Below are 26,210 nucleotides of genomic sequence, written 5' to 3'. Positions count from 1 at the left end.
ATGGGGAGGAGGTGAAGAACATCTTGCCCAATCAAAAGTGAGAATTTAAGAGCCAGCCCCATGGCCAAGTGGTTAAGTTCAGGCGCTCTGCTTCGGTGGCCTGGGGTTTGCTGGTTCGGACCTAGGCACAGACCTACACATCACTCATCAGGCCATGCCACGGTGGCATCTCACATAGAACTAGAATGACTTGTATCTAGGATATACAACAATGTACTGGGGCTTTAGAGAGGAAAAAAAAAAGAGGAAGATGGCAACAGATGTTAGCTCAAGGCCAATCTTCCTCACCAAAAAAAACAAAAATTACATACTTAAAAGGTGAGAATTTAAAAAATAAAACACCCTAAATGCTACTGTTCCTTTAGCCTCCGTCAAACAAAGACATATACAAAATGTTACTCATACATATAAAAAGATACTGAATTTCCATTCACTATAAAAAAAAATAGTGAAACAATGTTTACAATATTTTACAGTAAAGTTTTAACAAAGTAAATTTTCAAACAGAATACTTTATGAAGGAATCAAATGGATCAGGCTGTGCACATTTCCTTATAAGCTGGCAGTATTTAAATATACAGAGGAACCCTGTTGTATTCTAGAACGCTTCAATGCCTTGACCCCACTACCACCACCCCACAAAAACAAAGAGGAGCAGCACAATGAAGCAATAAGTACTTAAAATGTGAAACAAAGCTGGCAAAGCTAATTTTAGGCCTGAAGCCAAGCTTGACCTTGATTCTCAACCTCTCAGCTAGAGAAGACTAGTTACAAAGAGAATATTAGCAACCTACCAGTGCTTGGGAAAAGCACTAGCTATGAATTTTGTCTAATCAACCGCACTTAAGAAGCAATGCCTCCACTGAGAATGTACAGGGTATCATTTGTTGAATTCTTCTTTGTAAAAGCCACAAAACAGCAGAATCACCAATTCTAACACAGCACTACATTTGCTCTCAGCAAGGGAGTAAATTAAATATATGACATTTGATAACAATTGGTATTATTCTTAAGTTTAAACTAATCCAGTCTCTGTGACATAGCAACAAATTATTTTTTAATATATAATTCTAGCTGATTTTTTAAAAAAGAAATTTATATGTGAAGTATTTTTTTCTTAAGACAGGTATTTAAGATGCACTAAAAGAGTCCTGGGGAAGGGGAACCCCTTAATTTGCTTTTATTTACACTTTAGAATGAAAAGAAAAACATGGTAGTAGTATTATAAATTCTAAATGCTACTTTTGGTTTGGTTTGGGCTACAGAAAATTAAACTCATATTTAGGGACAATACCATGAAATCATAAAGCAAATAATGGATCATACACAGTTTTGTATGCTGTTACCCACGATATTATACATATATGTAAAGGCTACTGAATTTCAACTCATGTACCAAAAAGGCAGTGAAACTAAATATTTATTATATGTTACTGTAAGCTTTTTAACAAAGTAAAATTTCAAAAAGAACCCAATTAACCTGTGTAACGGTTTTTAAAATAAAAGTCATGGAAACAAAAACAAGCTGACATCAGCGAATTACTGAAAAATAACCTTTTAGGATAAACTGTATGGTCAGCACACCCACACCATTTACATCTATATGAGAAACAATACAACAAGGTTCATTTGTTACAAGACCCTACATCATCAAAGATTCAATTATGTGCATTATATTAATCTTATTAAACAATAAAGCATAGGAATAAAATTTACAAAAATTTCAAACATATTGAAACTAAGTTCCTTGAGGGTACAGATGTATCACATGCATCTGTGTATGCCACACTGTACCATGTTTTGCACATAGTTGGTGTTCATTAATTGTGCATGGAAAGAAAGAAAAGGGATATCTGATTAAACCTACCACTCTATTCCCTAAACATTCTAGCTAATCGAAGTTTCACTGAATTTAATATTATCAACTATGTTAAAGTAATGGGGTGTTCCAATTAAACATTCTGGTAATTTTAACATTTGCTTAGCTGTTTTGAGTACATAGTAGACACGGATCACAAATTTTCAAAACAATGGAATAACACAGCATTAAATATAGGCTGAATACAATTTAAGTGTTCTTTGATAAATCAGAAGCTACTTCACTTACTCTGCAACACTGCAGAGTTGTCACATGAACAGCAATTTATGTGTTCAGTAATCCCAGTTAAAAGTTAACTCATCATCACCCCATGGATTCTCCAGATCTAATACAACAGACATATGTGAAAGTAAAAGAAATCTTGCAACATATTACCTGACTGCAAATAAGAATAAAGAAATTGCCTACAAACACTAAAGCTCTCTTATTAAGAACCTAAAGTTGGAAACAGGGGTGAAGGGAGTATGTTTTTCTTGATCCAAGATACACACTATGCTCCAACTCAGAAATTATTACTGAAAATAAATTCTGAGAAAGTCACTCTGCATAAATGTCTCATGTTATCTTCACAAATAGAATCTATTTCAAAGAGAGAAGGCAAGTAGGCTGATATAAACCTCTATAACCATGTTTTTTCATAGCTTGGAATTCCAGCACATCCAGACCAGGAGGCAAAAAATGCTAGAGGATGCAGGGAATGACCAGCTGCCTATCTCACCCATGAGCAGCTCAGAGTACAAAAACACCACTAATTCAGTGCACTGCCTACATGAACAGCTCAAATAACTACATTTCAAGCATGACACGGGAGAAGAACTGGCTAGTGTGTTATTTGATAAGAGGGCCAAAAGTGAAAATCCTAAGTTGTGCGGCCTGGCAGCGGATCTACGAATCAACCATGGAGGCATCGTTCTAGGAAATGAGCTCTGCTGCAACTGCCTTCACAAGAATTCCATGAATCATGAACATTATTATCCACACATAACACAGTGCAAAGCCTATTTCTTGGTTTAGGTAACATTATTTAAGGCCTTTTTATTGAGAATGCCTATTATGTGAAAAACAAAGTCCAAAAATACAACTTCTTCCTCACTCCTCTTTTCCAAGGTCAGACAGGTCAATATCCACCCTTGCTCCTGACTATGTGTAAAAAGAGAGGGAGATTGAGAATTTAATATTATAGTGCTGACAACAGACGTTAAAAATCTGTAACATTTAAAAAGAAAAATTTTTTTAAAACAATAATATAACATTTTCATCTCTTCCTAGTTTTACCTCAGTCAACCTAAAATGTTTTAGACCACAGAGTAACTTTAATAGTGAATAAAATCTCATGACTCACCTATCCTATTTTCATTTCTACCACCAAAAGCACTCCCTGATGTGAAGTGCCTTTTTAAACCTGCCTGAAGGAAGAGCCAGCCATAGAATGAATATAGAAGGTGAGACTAAAAGTTTCTGAACAGGAGGCTGGGAGGAAACGGGGACTGAGAGAGAATGCTGTCCAATGCTGTCAAGGTGCCAGTTACCGGAACTACAAGCACATCAAAGGACACGCTATGCTTAACACACACCAATAGTTTGTGTGGCTCTTGGAATAAAGAACAGATTCCTCAACTTGGCCATGCACATCACCCTCTCTACCTCTCTGGCCTCATCGTACCTCCACCCAGCTCTGTACTCTAGCCACAGTGGCCTGCATCCAGTTTCTGAATGCTCCACATTCCTTCCCGCTGTTTCCTCTACCCTGGAGCAACCTTCCCCACCCACCATATCCTCACATCTCAGCTCAAACATCACTTCCTCAGGTTGGGCCAGCTTCTTGGATGTCCAACCTGAGCAGTTGCACAGGGCCCACACTTAGAAGGGCTCCCCGCTTGGTTTAATGTTCTGCTGTCACAGTCTTAGAATTCTCTTGAACAAGGGACCTCACATTTTCATTTTGCATTGGGTCTACAAATTACTGGAAGCTAAGCATCATGAATCCAGGGTTCATGTCTGATTTTTGCTCAGTATTCCATCGCTAGACTCTAGCACCTAACAGGCAATCAGTAAATGCTGGCTGAATAAATATTTGTTTTTATTATTACCATTATCATTATTGTTATTATTATGTACCATTTAGGCTAACAACACAGCAGAGAAGACAAAGAAACTACACAACATGGTCAAAAAAGGGAAACTTTACCCAGAGAACTTCAATACTACAACCAATAATGCAACTGTAAAAATATTAAACAGTTGCCTGAAAATAGTTGGCAGAACCCAATTCTATAAACTTATCTATGCACCAACCCTAAAACTGGAAATTTATTTTTATCAAATATATAGTTTCCACGAGCTATTACTGTGGTAACGTTCTCAAAACTAACATGCAGCCCTCAACCATCTGACAATTCATCCCGCTGTTCCACTTTCACATTCTGTAACTCTAACTCACTTTTTAAAATCTCATGTCCCCATCAATACAATATTTGAGCATGCAGGCCCAAACAGATTTAGAAATCATATGGTTGGTATTCCTGAGCTAATAAATCATGGGCATTATAAAACATACACTAAAAAAGAAAGGAGAGTTAAGAAATAAAGTAAAATCTGAATCCCAGTATTTTCTTCCTGTACTTCAAAGGACTGTCTTGCATAACACAGGGTATATACACCCCACCTCACTTTGGAAAACACTGTTCTAATTAAATAAGTAACTACTTATTTGCAGTTTCAGCAGGGAACCCAGCCATTCATGTACCCTTGAACAAAGAAGAGTCCTCCTCTATTCCAGTGAAATCATCTTTTTTGACCACAGAAAAAGCCTGGAAAGAACACAGCTAAATTAATTGGGGCGGGGGGTAGGGGGGTTAACCTGCCTACCTATCTACCCAACAACAGGACCCTCGTATCCTACCAGAACACTTACAATTTCCCCGATGGGGGCCAGCCCCATGGCCAAGTGGTTGAGTTCTTGCGCTCCACTTCAGCAGCCCACGGTTTCACCAGTTCGGATCCTGGGCGCAGACACAGCACCACTCGTCAGGCCACGCTGAGGCAGCATCCCACATGCCACAACTAGAAGGACCCACAACTAAAAATATACAACTTTGTACTGGGGGGCTTTGGGGAGAAGAAACAAAAAATTTCCCCCACATACGTCACACTTTCTCACCTTCCTGACCTTGCTCAAATTGTTCCCCTCAGTCCAGGAGATCCCTTCACCACCACATACCTAAATCCTACACGTTTTTCAAGACCAAGTTTACACGCTGCTTCCATCAAGAAGGCTTTTGTAACAAACCTAATTTGTTAGATGTTTTCTAATTTGTTAGGCTTTTGTAAACAAATCTAATTTCTCCTTTATCGATACCGTCCACAACAGTTTGTACCTGTCTTACACCATATATTACTTTCTACTCTATTAATACGTCAAAATCTTATCTCCCTTTCTAGACAGTGAGTTCCAAGAATGTGAAAAATTCCTATGGTCCTGAGACTATTTATTAAAGACGGCTTCTCAATAGCTCTAAACTGAACAAGACATTTACCGTAATATATGTCAAAATATGAAATTCAAATTAAGCCAAGATTTAAGCTTTTTAGTCTAAGTATCATTTAAAGCAAATATCTTTATTACAAGAGTTCCAAAGTAAAACTATCCACCTTTCAGAAATTCATTCTTTCACAATAAGAAACGATGATATCATTTTCATACCAAAGCAGTAACTTACTCTAAGGTAGTCTTAGCAACCTATGTTATATTAGTTCCTTCTTTAAAATTAGAAGACTTATTTCATAGCAAGACTCATGAAAGTTTTTATCATTTTTATAAAGAATATATTCTATTTTATAGATATAAATAGAGAACATCTAGAAATAAAGCAAGTATCAGAGCACCCCATAACTAAGTTTCTATCCAATTAATGTTATTAAAAGTCTTTTTCCCACTTAGTCCTTTACCTCCTTTGCAATTTTGCCCAGGAAAATTATGATTATATTACATTTAGTATGTCTTTCACCAGGAGCAAAGGAGCTGCCTCTTAAAGTTTCAGTCTTCAGTAGGATGGAGAGTTGTTTTATACAAATAACTGTTTTCAAATTTTTCAAAGAAACTTTCTCTACTCCTGCATTTACATCAGAGGAGAACAAAGTTTAAAGAGAGGGAGAGAGGATACACACTTGGACTTCTGAAAGCCATTAAGATAAAATAAATAACGTATAAATAAATTAGTGGTAGAAATGCACACATGGTGAAGCAACACCCACAGCCCCAAAAACATGTATTTCCTTCTCCTTTAATTATCTTTAAGGTACACACTATTTTTAAGCTTTATCAACCAAAACAACATAAAAAATCATTTTTTACTACCAGTCAATTACAATTTTTAGAGAAAGGACTACTGGGCAATAAATTCACATATGTACGCCCCGCGGTCTCTTAAAGGACTGGACAATTTACCTGCAGCATTGCTCGAGTATCAAGTTAGGTGATAAGTCATTCTGGTGACAGATGATCTATCTATTCCATTCAACCCAGGGTATTACACAGTAGAAAAGTGCTATGACCTAATAAACAAGTCTAATCCCAAAGTCCATCTCTTGATGATCTAATCTAAGAGGCCAAGAGAAGGCCATGAAAAGAGGTGCCCTCTGTTGTCATCTTTTTTTTTTAAGTTCTGCATTCTTAATGTACAACAAGACTCTCCCATCATATGAATGTAAGGTGAGACATAATTTGTAGGATAATAGGCACTAATATTACACGCTGCTTCAGTACTGTCATATTTCCAATCCATCAAATTGATTAATGCCATAATAACTCTACACAAACCTATCATTTGTGCACTAATGAAGTCAAACCCAGTTTATCCCTAGGCAACTAGATTCTGAAAGCTCGTAGATGTCATCTCTTCAGCTTCCAAAGACTATTCAGACAGTGTCATACAAAAGGATTAAGAAACATGTGTAGTTTATCTCCAAATTTGGATGGCTTTCTGCCAAAGGTGTAAATGCAACTACTACTAACACAACAAAATGCTCAAAGAGCACTTGGCAGCTCTTAAACACGGACAAGTTACTGCAAGACACACAGAGAAAAGAAGGAAATAAATTTACTAGTTTGACAGAAATACTGTGATGATGATACGGGACTTTATCAAAACCAGAATTTTAAAAGCTGTGTATTAGATTCAACAGCAATTCAACCTGCAAACTATAGTACAATTCAAAGATAACACTGTATCTCAGATAATATTGATCATGAAATGATTAAATAGTGATGCCCCCGAGCTACTGTTTGATAGAGGATATTTAACTATAGTAGACAGGATGTGTAAGCAGGAAGTGACTCTTCCCACAAAAGGAATTTTTTTTTCTTTTTTTTTCCTTTTTCTCCCCAAAGCCCCCCAGTACATAGCTGTACATTCTTCGTTGGGGGTTCTTCCAGTTGTGCCATGTGGGATGCCGCCTCAGCGTGGCTCGATGAGCAGTGCCATGTCCATGCCCAGGACCCGAATCAACGAAACACCGGGCCGCCTGCAGCAGAGCGCGTGAACTTAACCACTCGGCCATGGGGCCAGCCCCCCACAAGAGGAATTTTAAAACATTCTCCCCTTCACCTCAACAGTCAGAGATCAATACTCATGTCAGAAAGTGACTCATTTTGGAGAATGGAGAAGTGCGATGTCATGCTGTCATTTCCATAAATTTAAAAAACTGGCAGGTATCATTTTGTAACATAGTGGTAAGGCCACTGCCTCAATGCACAACAAACAAAATACCATAGGGGCTGGCCCAGTGGCACAGCAGTTAAGTGTGCACGTTCCACTTCGGCGGCCTGAGGTTCGCAAGTTTGGATCCCGGGTGCGGACATGGCACCACTTGGCACACCATGCTGTGGCAGGTGTCCCACATATAAAGTAGAGGAAGATGGGCATGGATGTTAGCTCAGGGCCAGTCTTCCTCAGCAAAAAGAGGCGGATTGGCAGCAGTTAGCTCAGGGCTAATCTTCCTCAAATAATAAAAAAAATAAAAAATAAATACCACAGACTGGATGGCTTATAAACAACAGAAATTTATTTCTCACAGTTCTGGAGGCTGGAAGTCCAAGATCAGGGTGCCTGCATGGTCGGGTTCTGGTGGAGGCCCTCTTCCAGGATGCTGACTGCTGACTTCTTGCTGTGTCCTCACCCGGCAGAAGTGGCTAGAGAGCTCTCTTAATCTCTTTTATAAGGCACTAGTTCTAATCATGAGGGCTCTGCTCTCAATGCCTAATCACCTTCTAATACCATCACCTTGGGGATTAGGATTTCAGTACGTGAGTTTTGGGAGGACATAAACGTTCCATTCATGGCTTCATATTATACATAGCTCTCATTTTAGAAAATAAATTTAGCCATATTCTACAAACCTGTTTTATCATTCGTTCAATAAATATTCACAGAACATACGCATACATATATATTTTCCCCCACAGAATATATTGTGCCAGGCACCATTCTAAGCACTAAAGATAAAATTATAAAGAAAAGCAAGTAACTGCCTTTAAGGCACTTAGACTTTAGTAGTACCATGTGGCCTATTTCCATATTTGTTACCTTTATAATGTTTCAAGTTAAAAACTTTTGACAAATATTGAAGTCTATCTGACTAGAACAATAAAGATTATCTGATATACTGGTTACAAGGCTTAATTCTGTTTGGTCTACATGTTATATAGAACTAAGAAAAAAAATACAACAGTACACAATCTCATGAATGCCAATGTACTGAGCCCATTACAAATAACTCAAATCATATCTCGCAAATCTCTCATCAATATCTCCAACCACCCATTCATTTGTAACAAAGTAGTAAACAAAAGATTAAAATTATTCAAAGTGAGGGTACATGACTGAATGATACAGAAGAATTAATATCCAAGGCAAATGGGTTTTAACATCTTGACATCCAGGAAGCAGAGGATAGAAAGCAAAACAGATTAAAAATTCAGGAAAACTGGTGGAGGGCAGAACTTCCCCTTCACAACCAAAGCTGGAGACCAAATAAAACTAGAGAATAACGAGAATCTATCTCCTTCTAGTCAGACACTACCCAGACTTCTGTCTAGGCAGATGATGAAGATGATGGCAGTTGTGGTAGCAGTTAAGATTCCTCAAGACTCAAAGAGCTTATATCTAGAATATATAAATAACACTTACAATTCAATAATAAAAAAGACAAATAATCCAATTTTTTTTAACAGGCATAGGATTTGAATGGACATTTCTCCAAAGGAGATATATGAATGGCCAACAAGCACATGAAAAGATATTCAATATCATTAGTCATTAGGGAAATGCAAATCAAAACCACAATGAGATACCACTTCAGACCTACTAGAATGGCTATAATCAAGAGAGACAACAACAAATGTTTAAAGGATGTGCAAAATCTGGAACTCTTACACATCGCTGTTGGGAATACATAAAGTTTGGCAGTTTCTCAAAACATTAAACACAGAATTACCATATGATCCAGCAATTCCACTCCTAGGTTTCACCCAGGAGAAAGGAAAAAACATATATCCACACAAAGACTTGTACACGAATGTTCACAGCAGCGTTATTCACAATAGTCGAAAACTGCAAATAACCCAGACGACCATCAAGCGGTGAATGGATAAACAAAATGCAGTATATCCATACAAGAGCATATTATTTGGCAATAAAAAGGAACCAAGTATTGATACATGCTAAAACACAGACAAACTTCAAAAGCATTACGCTCAACAAAAAAATCCAGTCACTAAAGAAAACATATTGTACAATTCCATTTATATGAAATGTTTAGAACAGGCAAATCTAAATCTACAGAGACAGAAAGGAGATTAGCAGTTGACTCAGGCTGGGGATGGGAACAGGAAGTGATGTACCTGGGCAAGAGATTTCTTCTTAGGGTGATGAAAACCTCTACAATTAAATTGTGGTAATAATCACAACTCTGTAAATATACTAAAAAATCAATAAATTGTATACTTCAAAGGGGTATGTAATTTATACCTCAGTAAAGCTGAGACACATAGAAAACTTTAAGATTCTCACTGCATTTACTGTGCACTGAAGTGCTTGACATATTAACTACCTCACAACAACTTTATGAAGTAGAGATTATTATTGTTATCCCTATTTTACAACAAGAAAGCTAAGGCACAGCATAAGTAATTTGCCTGAAGTCACAGTGCTAACGAGTGACAAGAGCCAGGGCTCGAACCCAGGTAGTCTGGCTCAAGTCAGTGAACCCACAACCTAGCTAAACTCTTACGGAGCCCACAAATAAACATTCTTGAGTATTAATTAATTATTAGAATTAAAGCAATTATAATCATCCTACAACAGTGGTTCTCAATCCTTAGTGTATAAAAATCACCTGAGGAATTTAACAAAATTGTGTATTTCTACCAAACCCTAAACTCAAGAGATTCTGATAATGTAGAGATGAGGACCAAGAATACAAACTCGCCACAAGCACTTCCAGTAAATCTGACACAGTTGGTCTGTGAACACCACAAAAAAGGACTGTGCTGAGGGCGCAGAATGCACTTGAAATCAGATTAAGTTCTTTTCACCTCTTTCATTCATGTGCCTGAGAATGTGGTAGTGAGGATCTGTGTAGATTAATTTTATTCAAGAAGATTTTCTCCATTTTATTCTAATTAAGTATTTGTGGATATGGCTTAAAAGCCAAGTTTTAAAACATGCCTTAGTAACACGTTGCAATTTTACAGTGTTCCGGAGTAAGCCTTTAAGAGTAATGAACTGAGGCCTCACTTATTTTGGAACGAATGTGGTTAACAGAGAGTTTTTCCATCAGATGTAATCAATAAAGAAAGTAAAATTAAGTTAGTAATTGTGACACTTGAAGACGAGCCATCTAACCCATCTATGTGAAACTAGAGATCAATTTCAAAATGGTATTTAAGGATCAATTTCGTAAAACTGACAAACTTGTGGAGTTTAACAAGGGTCAGGAAAACAAATTCGCAGCATCAACAAGCCAATCACCACGGCTAAAATGAACACAAGTTAAATTTAAAACCTTCCATTCCTTCTTAACAAGTACACATGTGTCATCTTCTCCAATGGTTACGTTTAGACTTTGTCCCATTATAAAACTGATCCACCATTTTTCATTAATTTCCAATAAAAAGCAGGCCAATGATATGCGATTATGAATAGACATGAACCTTGTTGCTTAGACTCAAAATTTGAATTCTTTTTAAAAATGGTAATCTGAAATTCATAAAAGAGGAGGAAACACTGACACCATGTCTGAGCTTTTCTCAGAAATAGAGATGAATGTGAGATCAACAGCAGAGCTATACAAAAACAGCTGGTTAAGATTAAAAGTGCAATTTCTGGCCAAAAACCAGAAGACAAACAGCTCCACACAAGTATCAGACCTCAACAACGTGAACAATGTTAACCTTCACGGTTTAATGGTTCTCTCAATCTAATCCCAGAAAACGCAAAATAAATGTCCCTCAAACTAAGGAGCCATTCTCCCCACTACTGTAAACATACAATCACTGTAACAACAGCACCTATTTCTTTAAGTATCTACCATGTGCTCACTGTTCCGAGTACTTCACGTATGGGGGCTCTGTCACATTAAGCTCCTCCCTCACTGCTCCCAGCTAGCATGAAACAAATGATCCCCTACAGAGGATCTCTGATCCTCCGTTCTAGCTCCTGAAATTCTGGCAGAACTGCAAGATTCCAAAAGAACAAAAAAAAAACAAGAAATAAGATAACAAGCCTAACTATCATAGAATACCTTCATGAACAGGAACACAAGGGTAGAAAAGCCTCAGAGATGCAGGAAAAAAAAAATATTAAAGGCAGGGCCGGCTCCGTGGCCGAGTGGTTAAGTTCACCGGCTCCGCTGCGGCGGCCCAGGGTTCAGATCCTGGGTGTGGACATGGCACTGCTCGTCAGGCCACGATGAGGCAGCGTCCCACATCCCACAGCTAAAAGGACGTGCAACTAAGATATACAACTGTGTACCGGGGCGGGGGGGTTTGGGGAGATAAAAAAGCAGGAAACAAAAAAAAAAGAGTGGCAACAGTTGTTAGCCCAGGTGCCAATCTTTAGGGGAAAAAAAAATACATTAAAGGCATTTAACTGAACAAACATAGGTTACTAAACTTCCAAAATGTGCCAGGAACTATAATAAAAAGACAAAGATGACTATAAACCTGTCATTGCCCTCTAGGGTCTGATTTTGACGAGTACGTCGGGGGCACGTCGCAGGGTGAGAGGAGGTGACTGGGATACGCGTGACTATTTACAATAAGTAAGTGAATGCAGGTGGCACAGGGGAAAACGCAGCTCTTGAAGTCAGACGCACCTGGGTTCCCTCCCAACTCTACAACTTAGTGTTTGAGTGACCTTGGCCAAGTTGCTTAACCTCCTCTTGCCTCATTCACCTCATGTGTAAAAAGGGGAAATATTACCTACCTTATAAGGTTGTTAGAAAAATAAAATTAGAGAAATTATGTAAGTGCCATTTATAGTCTTTAGCTCACAGATAGTACTCAATCAATAATTAAGATTAATATAATCATCAGACCAGAAGTACGTATAATGCACTATAGGAATGCTCTTGAAGAAATAATTAAATCCGTCTGTGGAAGATAGGAAAGAATTCACCAGAGGCGATGAAATCTGAACTTGGTCCAAAAAATAATCAGAACCGTGCCAGACAGAGGTGAGGGGCAGGAAGAGGAGTCGAGATGTTCACTAAAAATCTAGCACCCCCTAACCCAGTTTGAGACAAGGGAGAGGAAATGCTCAGTAAAGGCTTCCTAAGTTAGCATTGCTATACCACTTTATATCGACGTTATCTGTTTCAAAGGATGTGTCCTACACAAGAACATAACTCCATCAAAGGCAAGAACTGGGTTACTCATTTCTGTACCCCAGCACCTAGCAGAGCACCTCATGCAAATCAGGTACTCAAGCCAACAAACAAAACATATTCTGCAGAAAATACAATCAAGTCTTTTGCTATCTAAAGGCTTAAAGATATCTGACAGCAAAAACAACTGCTATAACTCTGGAAATAAAACCATCAAACCAAATTAAGGAATAATAACATCTCAACAACGTGTACTAAATTCAACAGTGCAAACTCATGAACTCACTTTCTCTCCAAATTGTTCAATGGCTCCTAACCAGAGGTGCACCAGCCAATCACCTACAGAGTGTTTAAAAAATCCATTTGCCTCGGGGCTGGCCCCGTGGCCGAGTGGTTAGGTCTGTGCGCTCTGCTGCGGGCGGCCCAGTGTTTCGTTGGTTCGAGTCCTGGGCGCGGACATGGCACTGCTCATCGGGCCGCGCTGGGGCAGCGTCCCACATGCTACAACTGGAAGGACCCACAACGAAGAATATACAACTATGTACTGGGGGGCTTTGGGAAGAAAAAGGAAAAATAAAATCTTTAAAAAAAAAAAATCCATTTGCCTCAACCTTCAAAAATAATAGGCCTTTGGTGAGAAAAAAAGAGAATGTGTGTGTGCATGCGTGCATGTGGGCGGGGAGTACAATGCAAGGCAAGCATAACTTGTTTTAGAGAACTCCATAGATAAGTGATTGCAATGTGCAATACCACCCTACCACCCTCACACACTATTCTACCCACCCCCACCTCCCATCCACCCCCATCTCGTTTTAGAACCTCTGTTAGTTCATGAGTGGGACCAGTCAGTCCCAGCTCTAATTAAAACAGACTCAGCTGAACCCTCTGCACTAGGATATTACCACCTTGGTTACTGTGGCAGATTATATTTCTTAACAATGGCCACAACAATAGCTCCTGTCCCACAAGCGCTTCTAGAAGCTCACCAAACCCTCCACCTCCAATGAAGAAGTCTAATTCCCCTCTCCTTGAATCCAGGCAGACTTGTAACTCTCCTGTGACGAACAGAATATGGGAAAAGTGATGCTTCAAGACTTCCAAGGAAAGGTCATAAAATGAGATGCAGCTTCTCCCTTGTTAGCCTGGACACATGTCTTCAGAGAACTGACTAAAATGTCTGACTACCCTGAAGCCACCAGGCTCTAAGGGAGCCCAGGTCACATGGAGAGGTCATGTGTAAGTATTCTAGAAGACAACTCCAGCTGAATTCCTAACCAGCAACAACTGTCAGACATGTGAGTGAAGATGCTTCCAGACGTTTCCAGCCCTCAACTCTTGGATCATCTCTAGCCTTTGGGTCTTTCCAGACATTGTGAGGTAGAGACAAGCCACCCCTCCTCTGGCCTGTTTGAATTACTGACCCACAGGATCCAGGAACACAATAAAATGGCTGTTTTACACCCTAAGTTGTATGTCGTTTGTACACTACCACAGTAACTGAACAGGTACAGTTTTAACAGTTTCAATTAGTCACAGATTTATTATTAAAAGCAGAATTAAATGTTGAATCATCTGAAGCCTCAGAATTCCCTCTGTTCATCTAAATCAATTACCAAACTGACTCCTGATCATGTTTACATTTATAAATTCCACTTTACTGCTTCAGGCATAGATTTTGACATTTCCCCCCTCCCTCCAGTCAGTTCCACCTTATTAACCCATCACCTTGAAATTTTACCTTCCTGAAATCCCATTCTCCAACTTCCTGACCACATCACGGCTCCCTGGCCCTCCAAGTCGCCAGAATTGGGAACCAGTGACCACAATGGCTTACCTCCATCACAAATTCTGGTCTGATGGCAGCTGCTACATTACTCAGGAAATGAGAAAAACGAGAATCCAAGAGAAAAATGACTTAATTAAGCCAGCTAAACTCAAATCTTACCATAATCTTTTTATAAAAAGCAGATCTGTAAAATCACTTACCTGTCATACAAAGATAATCCAAAACAGTAAATAATGAAAACATACTTTATATCTGTCTTTGAACTGCACTCCATAATTTCTAAAACATATCTCCCTTTCTAAATACTTTAAAATTAAAATTATTTTGCCTTCTCCAAACAGCCACCAAATGTCTCTATGGGAAAATCAGTACAGCAAGAAAGAGAAATCTATTTGAAGAGAAAATACATCAAGAATAATTCACAATCTTAACTAAAGAACAAATATCAATTACCACTTAAGTAGCTAACATTACATACCTAGTTCTCATCCACTAGCCAAACTAGAAAGTTAAACTGATGAACAGTAAAAATAACAATAACAATGCCTAATGAAAAAATAGACAGTAATTTTTATTTTCAGACTATTTTCTTATTGACGCATCTTTTTCAAATTTATAAAATAAAATTAGGAACATTACTTATAACTTATGATGCCAAAACATTTTCCTATATAAAGTCTAAAAATCGAACAGGAGGTCAACAAAAGGCCAGATCATTAAGCATCAGCTGCCAATATTACCCTAGAGAAATAAACAGGAGAGCAATGACAGCCTCTTCATGTCTAACAAATGATACAATGTATTTGTACGAAGTTCTAGTCAGTACTCTAGTTTGACCAGGTAATGAAATGTGATATAAAGAAGAAACTCACTTATAATACCTAGGATACTGTATCCACTAGAATAAATATACACAACAAAAGTCTTTTTTTAAAGATGGAAAGGCAGGTTAAGTCATGAAGAAACTTCTTTGGCTTATAAAAGTTCTTAGAGATAAAAAGATATAATTAGCACGAAAACAGAGCTAAGCGTATAAGCACAATGAAATGCTTTTTATGGGTTCTATTTTGCTAACGCAGTTACAGTTAATGGGAATTGCCATGACAAAATGATTGTTTTTATGAAAAGAAACTTCATTACTAACCAACCAAATTTCATTTTTATTACTGATGTAGAAAAGTTCAAAACCATGATTCATTTATAGAACGTACAAAAATAAGAAAAGTGTTCAAGAATAGAGGATCATTTACAAAGCAATAAAAAATTAAAACATGCATTTCTCTTACTGGCAAGGCAAATACTTCTCTTCTACACATAAATGTCTGTGGCTGGATATGCTGAATATTATAACTTCTGTCTTTGAACAAAAAATGAGAAGCCTGAATTTAACATCTCATCTCCATTTGATATCTTCAGTCCACCTAATAATTGCTTATTAAGATAATTCAAAAATGTTTGAAAAATGTTAAGAAGTTTGATGATGTTTTCTTTCAATTTTCATTCAAATATGGAAGGCTTGAGCTAACATTAATAACTCAAAAGTCTTCACAGAAATAAGACTGACAAATTTTATGGGCACCCATCATCAAAGTCTTTTAAGTTAAAAACCAAAAATCATGTAATTTCAGAGTACAGAATGTTAATAAAGCATACAAGAAAACTAACACTCACATTATGCTTAACTATGGACTATTTCAACAAGATCAGAAACAAGCCTTTCAAGTGATCTTAACACCATATCAAAGTTTCCTAAAAGGCAACAAAACATTGCCTCTCAGAATTTGGTTTCCAACCTATTCATGAATTCAAATGTGACAAGATACAACAGGCCACACTGCTGTCAATAAACTGTACTTTGCCTCTAATCTGAAGTATAACCCGTTTTATCTTAGTTGTGCTTCTCGATCTGCCTCTTCACTATCAACTTCACAAGGTGATAAGCACCATTCATATGACTAACAGGAAGAGAAGAAGATTCTCTGAAATGTAATGGCCCGTTCAACAACTTTTCAATAATTCCTCAGTGCCTCCTCAATACCAGAGAATCCTCAGAATACTGAGTATATATATACCTAACAAAATATTTTTATTTTCAAAAACAAAAGAATCGGATGCATTGTATTTTTTCAATTATCTGTTGCAATTATCATTAGATATGAGGACAAGCAGATATAAGAACCCTATCATTGTCTTCATTCTCAATATACCTTGCGAGCAATAGTATCACTTTTGTCTTAGAAAGAACTTTTAACTTGTTTTCCACTTCTTTGAGCTTCTAAAATCCTTCTGAAATGCTTTCAAAGTCCAGATTTCCCAGTACTCATGTGGAAGAAGGATAGAATAGAAAACACTTTATTACTGATATAAAAATAAAATTTTTTAAACATGTCTGTTTTGATTATACTTACTTTTAAGATGCTTACATATTACGGGTTCCATGGAACCCATAAAACTACTTTCACAGATCATACTATAAATTAATGCTTACTGCTAGAATGAAGTTATTAATAAACTTAAATAATTAAGCACCCACATGCCCACAATGAGATAAATGAAATATTACAAGTCTTCTTTTTTCATCCTTTATATAGTTTACTGAGCTTCTAAATAAAGAACAGAACAGATAATTGTCCTGATTTCAAAAGATTAATAATTATAGTATGATGAAATTAACCAATATGCTTAAAATATAGCAAGGCACTGGTGAAGTAATAAGATCATTCACAAAAGATGGTATAGGAGTTAATAAAAATAAAGGCACTTTGGACATTTTCTGCTGTCTAAAATGGTAATGGAATAACATAACAAAGGTAACATCCTCAAAGGCTCTTAGGCAATAAGGTGATAACAGAAACGACCATATACGAAATATTTATTATGTACCACCCTAAACTAGGTGCTTGATATATATCATAAAATATATGATCGCCCTTTTACAAATAAGGAAACTGTGGCCTAGAAAGGTCTGCCCAAGATCACAAAACAAGAGGCAGAGCTGAGCTTAACACTCAGTTCTCTATCTTACTCCAACGACCTTGTTCCTAACCTTTACACTCTATCACCTTACGGAGCTTCAATTTCCTCATCTATAAAATAAGAATAACACCTATCTCACACGATCAAATTGTTAATATTAGCAATTATGTATATAAATCATCTAGCACAGTGGCTCAAAAATGGACACTCACTCTTATTATCAGTAACTAGGTAATTATCACCTAAATTTTTAAGGCTAAAACTTCTTGATAATGTCTAATAAACAGGCCTCCACTGAAAAAGGCTCAGAGTATATGTACCTATGACCTACACCAAAAATTCAATTTCCTAATGAAGATAAACATGGCTTAGAGTTTAGCAAATGTATAATCTTGAAACAAACATCTTAGAATAATTTGTTATAGGAGTAATTTTAATAATTATAATAACTTTGTAGATGTTTTATATTACTGAAATAAATTATGTATTCTATTTATAAATAACTTTTGGAAACTTTACCAAACTTGTATAATCACAAAGGAAGTCAGAGGTAAAACCCAGTAGAAGAGAAAAACTGATAGTAAACAGCTAGAAATATTAATGAATGCTTACTGAGTGATTATGATGTGCCAGACACAATGCTAAGCATTTTATATCTTTTCTCATCATCTTTAAATAATCTATAACTATCTTCATTATTTGGCAAACAGGAAACCTGAGACTTAAAAAGACGAGTACTTTGCTCAAGGTCACACATTTAGTAAGTAGCTGATTAAGAACCCAGGTAGGACTCTCAGCCCAAAGTCCACAGGAATTGTGAACGCAAGGTGAAGAAAGTGATCAACACTGCGGGAGAATTCTGCTCTTTAGTGCTCAGCACCTCTCTCCTTTTGTGTGTGTCTGGTGGCACTGTAGAGCCCCAAAGCCTGGAGCCACTCCTGCTACAGGGACGGGCTAAGGAGTTAGACCTGTCCATCACAGTACTCCATCCTTATGGCTACAGTGACTGCTCCAAATATGGTCAGAGAACCCAAATAGGGCTACTCAATCCTACCCTAGGGTATATTCATAACCAATGTCTGTAAAAAAAAAAAAATTTTTCAACAGAAACTCAAGTAACGTATTGGAAAATCTTGCATGGGAAAAAAAAAAAAAAAACAGCAAGTGAAAATTTAAAACACAAAGGCTGTTATAAAAGATTCTGAAAACGATTCAATATCCAGGACTATTTTTATCCTCCTTTTAAAGTTCTAAATCTAGCACATCATCATCTAGAGATCCAAGCTATTAATCCAAAATCATAATTTACCATTCCCGTCCATATTACTGAGTTAAAAGAACAATTCAAAAATCCTCTTCCACTTTAAGAAATTTATCCAAAGAAACTACTCAGTAGATACACAAATATGTCTACAAAAGCACTGTTTACGTCAGAGAAGAATCGTATATACTTGTGATAGCTTTAGGATGCATCAACTTGGCTAGACAGAACTATATTTGCCAGAATTCCCTTTCTGCTATGTTTCTGATTCAGGTGAGCTACAAGGGACATTCTCTAGCAGGCGCTGGGAAGACAAAGGGAGGCAACAGCCATTTGGTAGCATACAAATACTTTCTCCCAGTTATTCAAACACTAATCTAGGGAAGTGTGAAGGGATTTTGCTGATATAATTAAAATCCCTAATCAGTTGACCTTACATTAATCAAAAGGGGAGACTATCCTGCGTGAGCCTGATTTAATCAGTTGGGAACCCTTTAACAGAGGGCGTATGTCCTCCCTGAGATCTGATACTGCAAGTAGCACCTGCCACGGGACAGAAGTGCTCCCTCTTCCTCCTGGATCTCCCCTTTCTGGCTGTCTGCCTTGGAGACTTGGTACTTGGTTGGCCAAACCCTACAACAACAGGATAAGCCAATTCCTTGTGTGTGTGTCTCAGTGTGAGAGAGAGAGAGAGAGAGAGAGAGAGAGAGAGAGAGAGAGGGAGTGAGTGTGTGTGTGTGTGTGTGTGTGTGTGTGTCTGCGTGCGCTCAGATATAGATCAAGATCGAGAGCCTACCACTTCTGCTTCTCTGGTTGAACTGACTAACACCCTAAATATACATCAGAACAAGACTAGATCAGTAAATTACAATTTCTTCAATACAGGGAGATACTATGCAACCATTTAAAAATGATGATACATGATTCCATTCATAGACATGGAAAGAGATCTCAATATGTTACATGATAAACCAAGTTACCAAAAAAGTATGCATATTTTATATCACCTATGTCATTTTTTTCACTTAGGGAGAGAGAACAAGATAGCTTTGCTCACTAAAGTTTTAATGATGAGGATGGGAATTTGAAGTCTTAATCTGGGTGTTACGATTTTAGGTGATTTTTACTTTATTCTTTATATTCTTTTGGATTGTTTTCACTTTCTAAAATGGCCATGTATCATCATTATTATCAGAAAAAAGGGGAAAAAAACCAATAAACCTTTCTCATTGATAAGGAAGATGTCATGTAGACTTACAGGTTAAAATGTGCCCAGAGTCTCAAAGGACAAACACAAGTTATCCCAGTAAAGCGGACATTTCAGGCAGAGGGCAACATGTGCCAAAGATGGACGCTACAAATAGTTTATAAAGGTGAGAGTTCAAGGAGAGGAGTGACAAGAGAAAGGGCTGGACAGACAGACTAGGACTAACTTACCACAGGTCTTACATGCCTCACTCCACCTACTGACAATGGGAACTAACAAAGGTGTTAAAACAAGAGTCGTCACATCTGCATTTTAGGAAAATAAAAACAACACAAACAAAAACTCACTGAGGCTCGCAAGTGTGGAGACTGCATTGGAAGGAGGCCAGACTAGAAGCAAGGAAACCAATTCAGGGACTACTACAGTCATCCAAGCAAGAAATCCAGCCCTGAACTAAGGTAACAGCAGTGCAGATGGAGAGAATAAGCCACTGAGCCACAGTGAGGAGTGAAAACTGAGAGAACCTGGTGGGGGATACACTGGTAGTAAAGAGACAGAAGTGGTCCTCTTAAACTGGGGATTTCAGAGAAGGCTTCCAGAAAGATGTCCCTATAAAAAAGGCTCTCAAGGAGGGCACTTCATGCATATCACAGAGAGATGTAAGAGGCCTTTAAAGGTTTCCAAAATAAACATCAACAGTGTGTTGGCTCATGGCCACTAAAAGGAAGAATAATAAGCAAAATGTTAAATATACTATAAATGAGAGACCTCAACCAAAAAAAAGAACAGATCCACAATTATTTATTAAGTTATAATAAGACTATTATAATCTCTAATATATGTAGATATCTCTCTCTAATATCTTAAGGTTGACCGCTTCCAAAAAACCAGATTACTGCCAGAAATAGAATACTCTCAACAGTTGTTGGATTTGAGTCACACTTGTAAGTCACTTACAAGTCAAACATAGGGTTTCATACAAACTATTCTTTTAGCCACCCTATTTTCACTGCTGGCCAAAATATAATCTTTTAAATTTTTAAAATTACAATCATTTAAATTACAAAAGCAAAATATTCTCACTATAACAATTCAAGCAATTCAGAAATGTAGTTCCTGCACCCTCTATCAATGCTCTATCCTTACTACTCTGAAATTCCTAGTTAAAATTAGTTGAATATTCTTCTGTTTTTCTTTGCTTACATAAACATATACATATTTTCATAAGGTTTATTTATTTAACAACAGAGGGTTCATACAATATATATATTATTCTATAACTTGTTTTTACTTAAGATAATCAGTTTTCAGGTCAACATATTTGACAGCTGTCCCTCTTCATTTTTAATATCTGTAACAACGTGAGCAAACCATAATTTGATATATATTTAGGATATTTCTAGTTTTTTGCTATTACAAATAATGCTAATTAATACTGCCGTATATTTCTTTAAATACTATTCCTTACATTTCTATCAGATAAATCCCTGAAGAAAAAATTTATGAGTCAAAGGATGGCATCTTAATAAATACTGCTACATTTATTGTAAATATATAAAAGTAGTAATGATTTACAGACTCACCAATAGTTTGAGGGTAGCTTTTCCCCATGCCCTTGTCAGTACTGGAAATGATCACATTCACTTTTGCCCATCTGACTAGGTGGAAAAGTTGTTATCTACTGTTAGTGACAGGGAGCATCTTCTCCTATGTTCATTGTCTATTTGCATTTCTCCTTTTGTGAATTACCTGTTCCTATCCTTTACCTAAGATTCTGTGGGGTTGTCTTTTTCTCATTAATTTGTAGAAACTTACGTGTGTTATGATACAAAGCTTTTTAAATTTTTCTGCAACCAACTCTGCCACTTTTTTCTCCCACAGATTCTGGATTCCGTGTCTTGCTTAGGCCTCCTCTGCTACCCAAAATTATTAAAATAATCTCCTCTATTTTCTCCAAATTATTTTATTACAATTTGGTTTTCGTTCTTACTTTACATTTAGATCTTTAATTAATGTGGAATTTATTCTTGTGGTGTTATGACTTATGAGTTGTCCCAACACCATTTATTGAATTATCCATCTTTAAATGCCTCCTCTTAGAGTAACAGATCATTACAAATAACTAAGATGGCAAATAAAATTCCTTTTTTTTTAAATTTTTTTCCTTTTTCTCCCCAAAGCCCCCCAGTACATAGTTGCATATTCTTCGTTGTGGGTCCTTCTAGTTGTGGCATGTGGGACGCTGCCTCAGCATGGCTTGATGAGCAGTGCCATGTCCGTGCCCAGGATTCGAACCAACGAAACACTGGGTTGCCTGCAGCGGAGCACGCAAACTTAACCACTCAGCCACGGGGCCAGCCCCAAATTCCTAGAAATTCTTAAATTTCACTAACTGAAGCAAAATTCCAAACTTATTAAAAGTTGATTAAAAGACATTCATCATTTTTTCTTTAAAAGAAATCGTACATTGGGACACATGCATACAGTATACCAATAAAAGCATGCACTGTGAAATGCTGACTTTTTTAACATAGCTATCTAAGTTAAATCAATAATCTAACTTTTTTACCATAAACAGTAGATACAGAAATAATCATTGTGTGAAATCTCAAGATTATTCATTGATTCGGGTCACAAATATTTATTGAGCACCAACTGACATGTGCTCAGGATACAATGGGGCACAAAGCAAGTATGCTCCCTGCTTTTACAAAGCTGGTGATCTAGGGGTAGCTTCCCTCTCTCCTAGAAAACAAGGTATTTTTAACTAAAACAGGAAAAAAGAAATGTATGTTCACACAAATGCAACACAATGAAAAACATTTTGGCAAATTTTATAACACCTTCAGTACTTTCCATTTCCAAAATACTACCTTATTTCAAATGTACCTATTTATCCTAGTGACTGTCTCTTGATCGTACTAATACTGAAAATACTGCTGGGAAGTTGATTGATTCCATTTAAAGATTAACTATTACCCATCAACCTACACTACAATACCTATGTCTAGTCTCCTCACTTTCTCAACAATATTTAATTTCTTTTACTGCAGTAAATAAGAATCTCAATAGCAGAAAATATATAAATCTATTTACATCAGTCATGTTCTGCCCATCAAATCAAAGGTATTTCTAAAAAGTATACTTAGATTTAAAGATGTTTCAATGAATTCTAGAGATCTAGCAAATGGCAGTATTGTGTCGCCTGCAGAGGAATCAAGAACTTCAGTGGCCCCTCAATGACAACAGCTAACAAGGGCGACTCAGTGACAATCACTTTAAACTTCAAGTCCCACGACCGAGGCTGCCCCTACTCTTACCATGAAGCCTCGGGATGCCCGGCCCCTGTGGCCACGCCCCCCCTCCCCCCCCCCCACCTGAATCCCAACCCCCGGCCTTCTCCAAGCAGCCCAGCCCCTCCCGACCGAATGGGGAGCTGGACAAAGCACCGCCCAGGAAAAGCAGACGAGACTCCGGCCTCTGCGGGGTGACTTCGACCAAGTGTCTCCCCCTCAGTTTTCTCATCCGTGAGTTGAAGCTGGTACCCCGCGCTCGCCTCCACCGCTAGCTCTGGGCTCAGCATCTAATGCCGCAAGGGTGGGGGAAAGCTGCAGCCCTAACCCCACGCAGCTCCCCGCGCCGGCCCCCGACTCCCGTCCCGTCCGCGGTCCGCAGCCACGCGCGCTACCTGCGATCTGGGAGACGAAGGCTTCCGCCACCAGGGACATGTCGGTTGGGCGGGCCCGCGCCCGCGGCGCCTGCTCCCTGAGGCCCTAGGCGTCCTCCTCCGCAACCCCGGCGGCTCCTGGCAGCTAACCGGCTCGGCCCCGGCTGAGGTCTGGCTCGCAAAGCCCACCCTGCCGCCGGCGGCGGCGAAAACCCCAAGGTTACTGCCAGGCCCCACCGGGAACTTCCGGCGCAGCTGACAGCGGCGCGCGTGCGCTTCCGCCGGCCCCGCCTCCGCCCTCTGCCCTCCGCCCTCCGCCCCCAGCCCCGGGCGCGCGGGGCCCGCCGGTCCTAGCTCACGGCCGCTGCGGGGCTGGCGGAGGGGTTGCGGGTGCCTGGTTCCTAGCGACTCCCACTCCAGCCTAGGGAGCCGGTGGGGGGGGGGGGGGGACCCAGGAGGTTTTTAGTATCTTCTCTGCATGGGAGAATTTTGTTAACAAGTAACATTTTTAAGAGCACACTAGATACCATTTTAAAAAACATACACAGCATTCTATTTCATTTCATCTTCTCAACAACCCAATAAGATGATATTATCGCCATTTTACGGATAAGGAAACAGGCTTAGAGAGTTTGAATTGCCAACTGAGGGAGTCCGCTCAGGCCCAGAGTCAAATCCACGTTAATTTCCTCTGTTCCATTATACTGCTAGGTGGATTAGTCCATAGACAGACATTAGTGTTTGATTATTCCTTTATTCAAACATGCTTGCCAGAGAGGAGGCTTGAGCAGCGTGTAAACTGAGAGATGGTTTGCCCTTCAACTCTCTACACCCGAAATGAACCTTATCTTGGCGAATAAGATACAGTTTTCCCTCGGTATCCCTGGGGCAATGTTCCAAAACGCCCCCCCACCACCCACCGCCACGGATGCCAGGATATGCGTATGCTCAAGTCCCTTAATCGGTCCTCCGTATCCGCGGTCCTGCATCCGCGGATTCAACCAGCCACGTAGTATGTCTATAATAGGTGGTTGGTTGAATCCGCAGATGTGAAACCCGCGGATACCGTCGGCCGACTGTACTGTGGTTTTACACACAGCGCCCCTTTCCAGGGTGAGAGTGGGCAGGAAGAGGAGAAACTAAATCCCATAAGTGATGTTTTACCACTTAACATAATACTACAATTATACATACACAATTCAAAAAAAATTGGAGTATGTTACATATTTGGAGGCATAAAATGTTACAAGTGAGTGAAACAGATTTCAGAGGTCGTTTGGTGGATCAAAACCCGCTTTCAGTGATGAGAAACAGACTCAGAGAGGTGAAGTGACTCATTTTAAATCACACAGTAAATCAAAAAGTCAGATAGCTTACTGTTTTTGCAAAAGGAACGTGGCGTTCTAAGAATTACCGTCCATGACATTTAGAAAGCTATGTCTCCTTTCTGTATGCTTCCCTAACTCTAAAACTCTGTTAACAATTTGTTGTTCCTATTTCTGCCTCCTTAACCAGTGTATTAGTTTCCTAACAGATTACAACAAACTAAGCGGCTTAAAACAAGAGGAATTTATTCTCTTACAGTTCTGGAGGCTAGAATTCTAAAGTCAGTGTGTCCCAGGGCCATGCTTTCTCTCAAGGTTCTAGGGAAGACTCCTTCCTCGCCTTCCTCACTGCTTTGCGACTTCCGGGGGTTGCCAGCAATCTTTGGCCTTCCTTGGCTTATAGACATATCATTCGGATCTCCGCCTTCCTCATCACATGGCATTCTCCCTTTGTGTCTATATGTAAATTTACCTCTTCTGATAAGGCCACCAGTCATTGCTTTAGAGCCCACCCTAATCAAGTATGGCCTCATCTTAACTTGATTTCTTCTGCAAAAACTCTATTTCCAAATAAGGTCACATTCAAGGTACCAGGGGTTAGAAACTTGAACATATCTTTTGCAGGGGACATAATTCTACCTACTACACTAGATAATAATTGTTTTAAGGATAAGTCAATATTTGCATCACCTCTTGCAACTAGGAAACTTGTTTAACTGAATTTAAATTTACCCAAAAGCTTACATGTACGTAAACACAGTGGTTTAAGAAGCAGCATCTTCTTGCTGGCTGAGATTCAGAATTGACAGGCAGAGATAACAGGTTTTTCTTGTTTGTGCTGAGGGAGGTAACGCTGATAGTAAAGGGTATGCTAAACCCAGTTTCCTCCTCCTCATCCCATGGGTGATACTGACCAAGAGAAATTAACTGTTCCAGGTGTTTTAGTGTCAATCCAAAGAAAAGCTTTCAGTTCCTGTCTGTTCTCTGCACAGTGGAGAGTTGTGTATGACTTGTAAAAGTGAAGAAGATCCATCCCCTATTTAAGTTCTATTACCGAGTTTGATTTATCACCTTTAAAAAGCTGAAGATAAAATGTTTTGACTACTTTTTGACACATATGGGGTTTTTTAAGATTTCGCCGTATCATAGAGCCTGTGTGGAAACCTGAACCAAAGTCCCTAGAGAGTACTGTGGATTGGACTGGGAAAACCAAAGCCCAACACAT

General features: G+C 38.6%; 1 protein-coding gene across 3 annotated transcripts in view; it reads right to left on the bottom strand.

Annotated features, from left to right (window-relative positions):
- Positions 1 to 23,982, bottom strand: part of MTX2 (metaxin 2) — a 58,977-nt gene extending 34,995 nt beyond the window's left edge. The window contains exon 1 of one of the 3 annotated variants that reach the window (XM_014834085.3): positions 23,682 to 23,982. In XM_014834085.3, the coding sequence (XP_014689571.1) occupies positions 23,682 to 23,721 (40 nt within the window). In that variant the 5' untranslated portion in view covers positions 23,722 to 23,982. Of the gene's footprint in view, positions 1 to 21,576; positions 21,647 to 23,418 lie in introns of those variants that run through there. The other 2 variants (XM_044768666.2, XM_070508150.1) reach the window with 2 other exon arrangements.
- Between the last annotated feature and the right edge of the window lie 2,228 nt (positions 23,983 to 26,210).

The sequence above is a fragment of the Equus asinus genome, chromosome 4 (assembly GCF_041296235.1).
Source record: "Equus asinus isolate D_3611 breed Donkey chromosome 4, EquAss-T2T_v2, whole genome shotgun sequence".
In the NCBI taxonomy this organism is placed as follows: Eukaryota; Metazoa; Chordata; class Mammalia; order Perissodactyla; family Equidae; genus Equus; species Equus asinus.
This window is presented reverse-complemented; position numbering and strand designations above follow the sequence as displayed.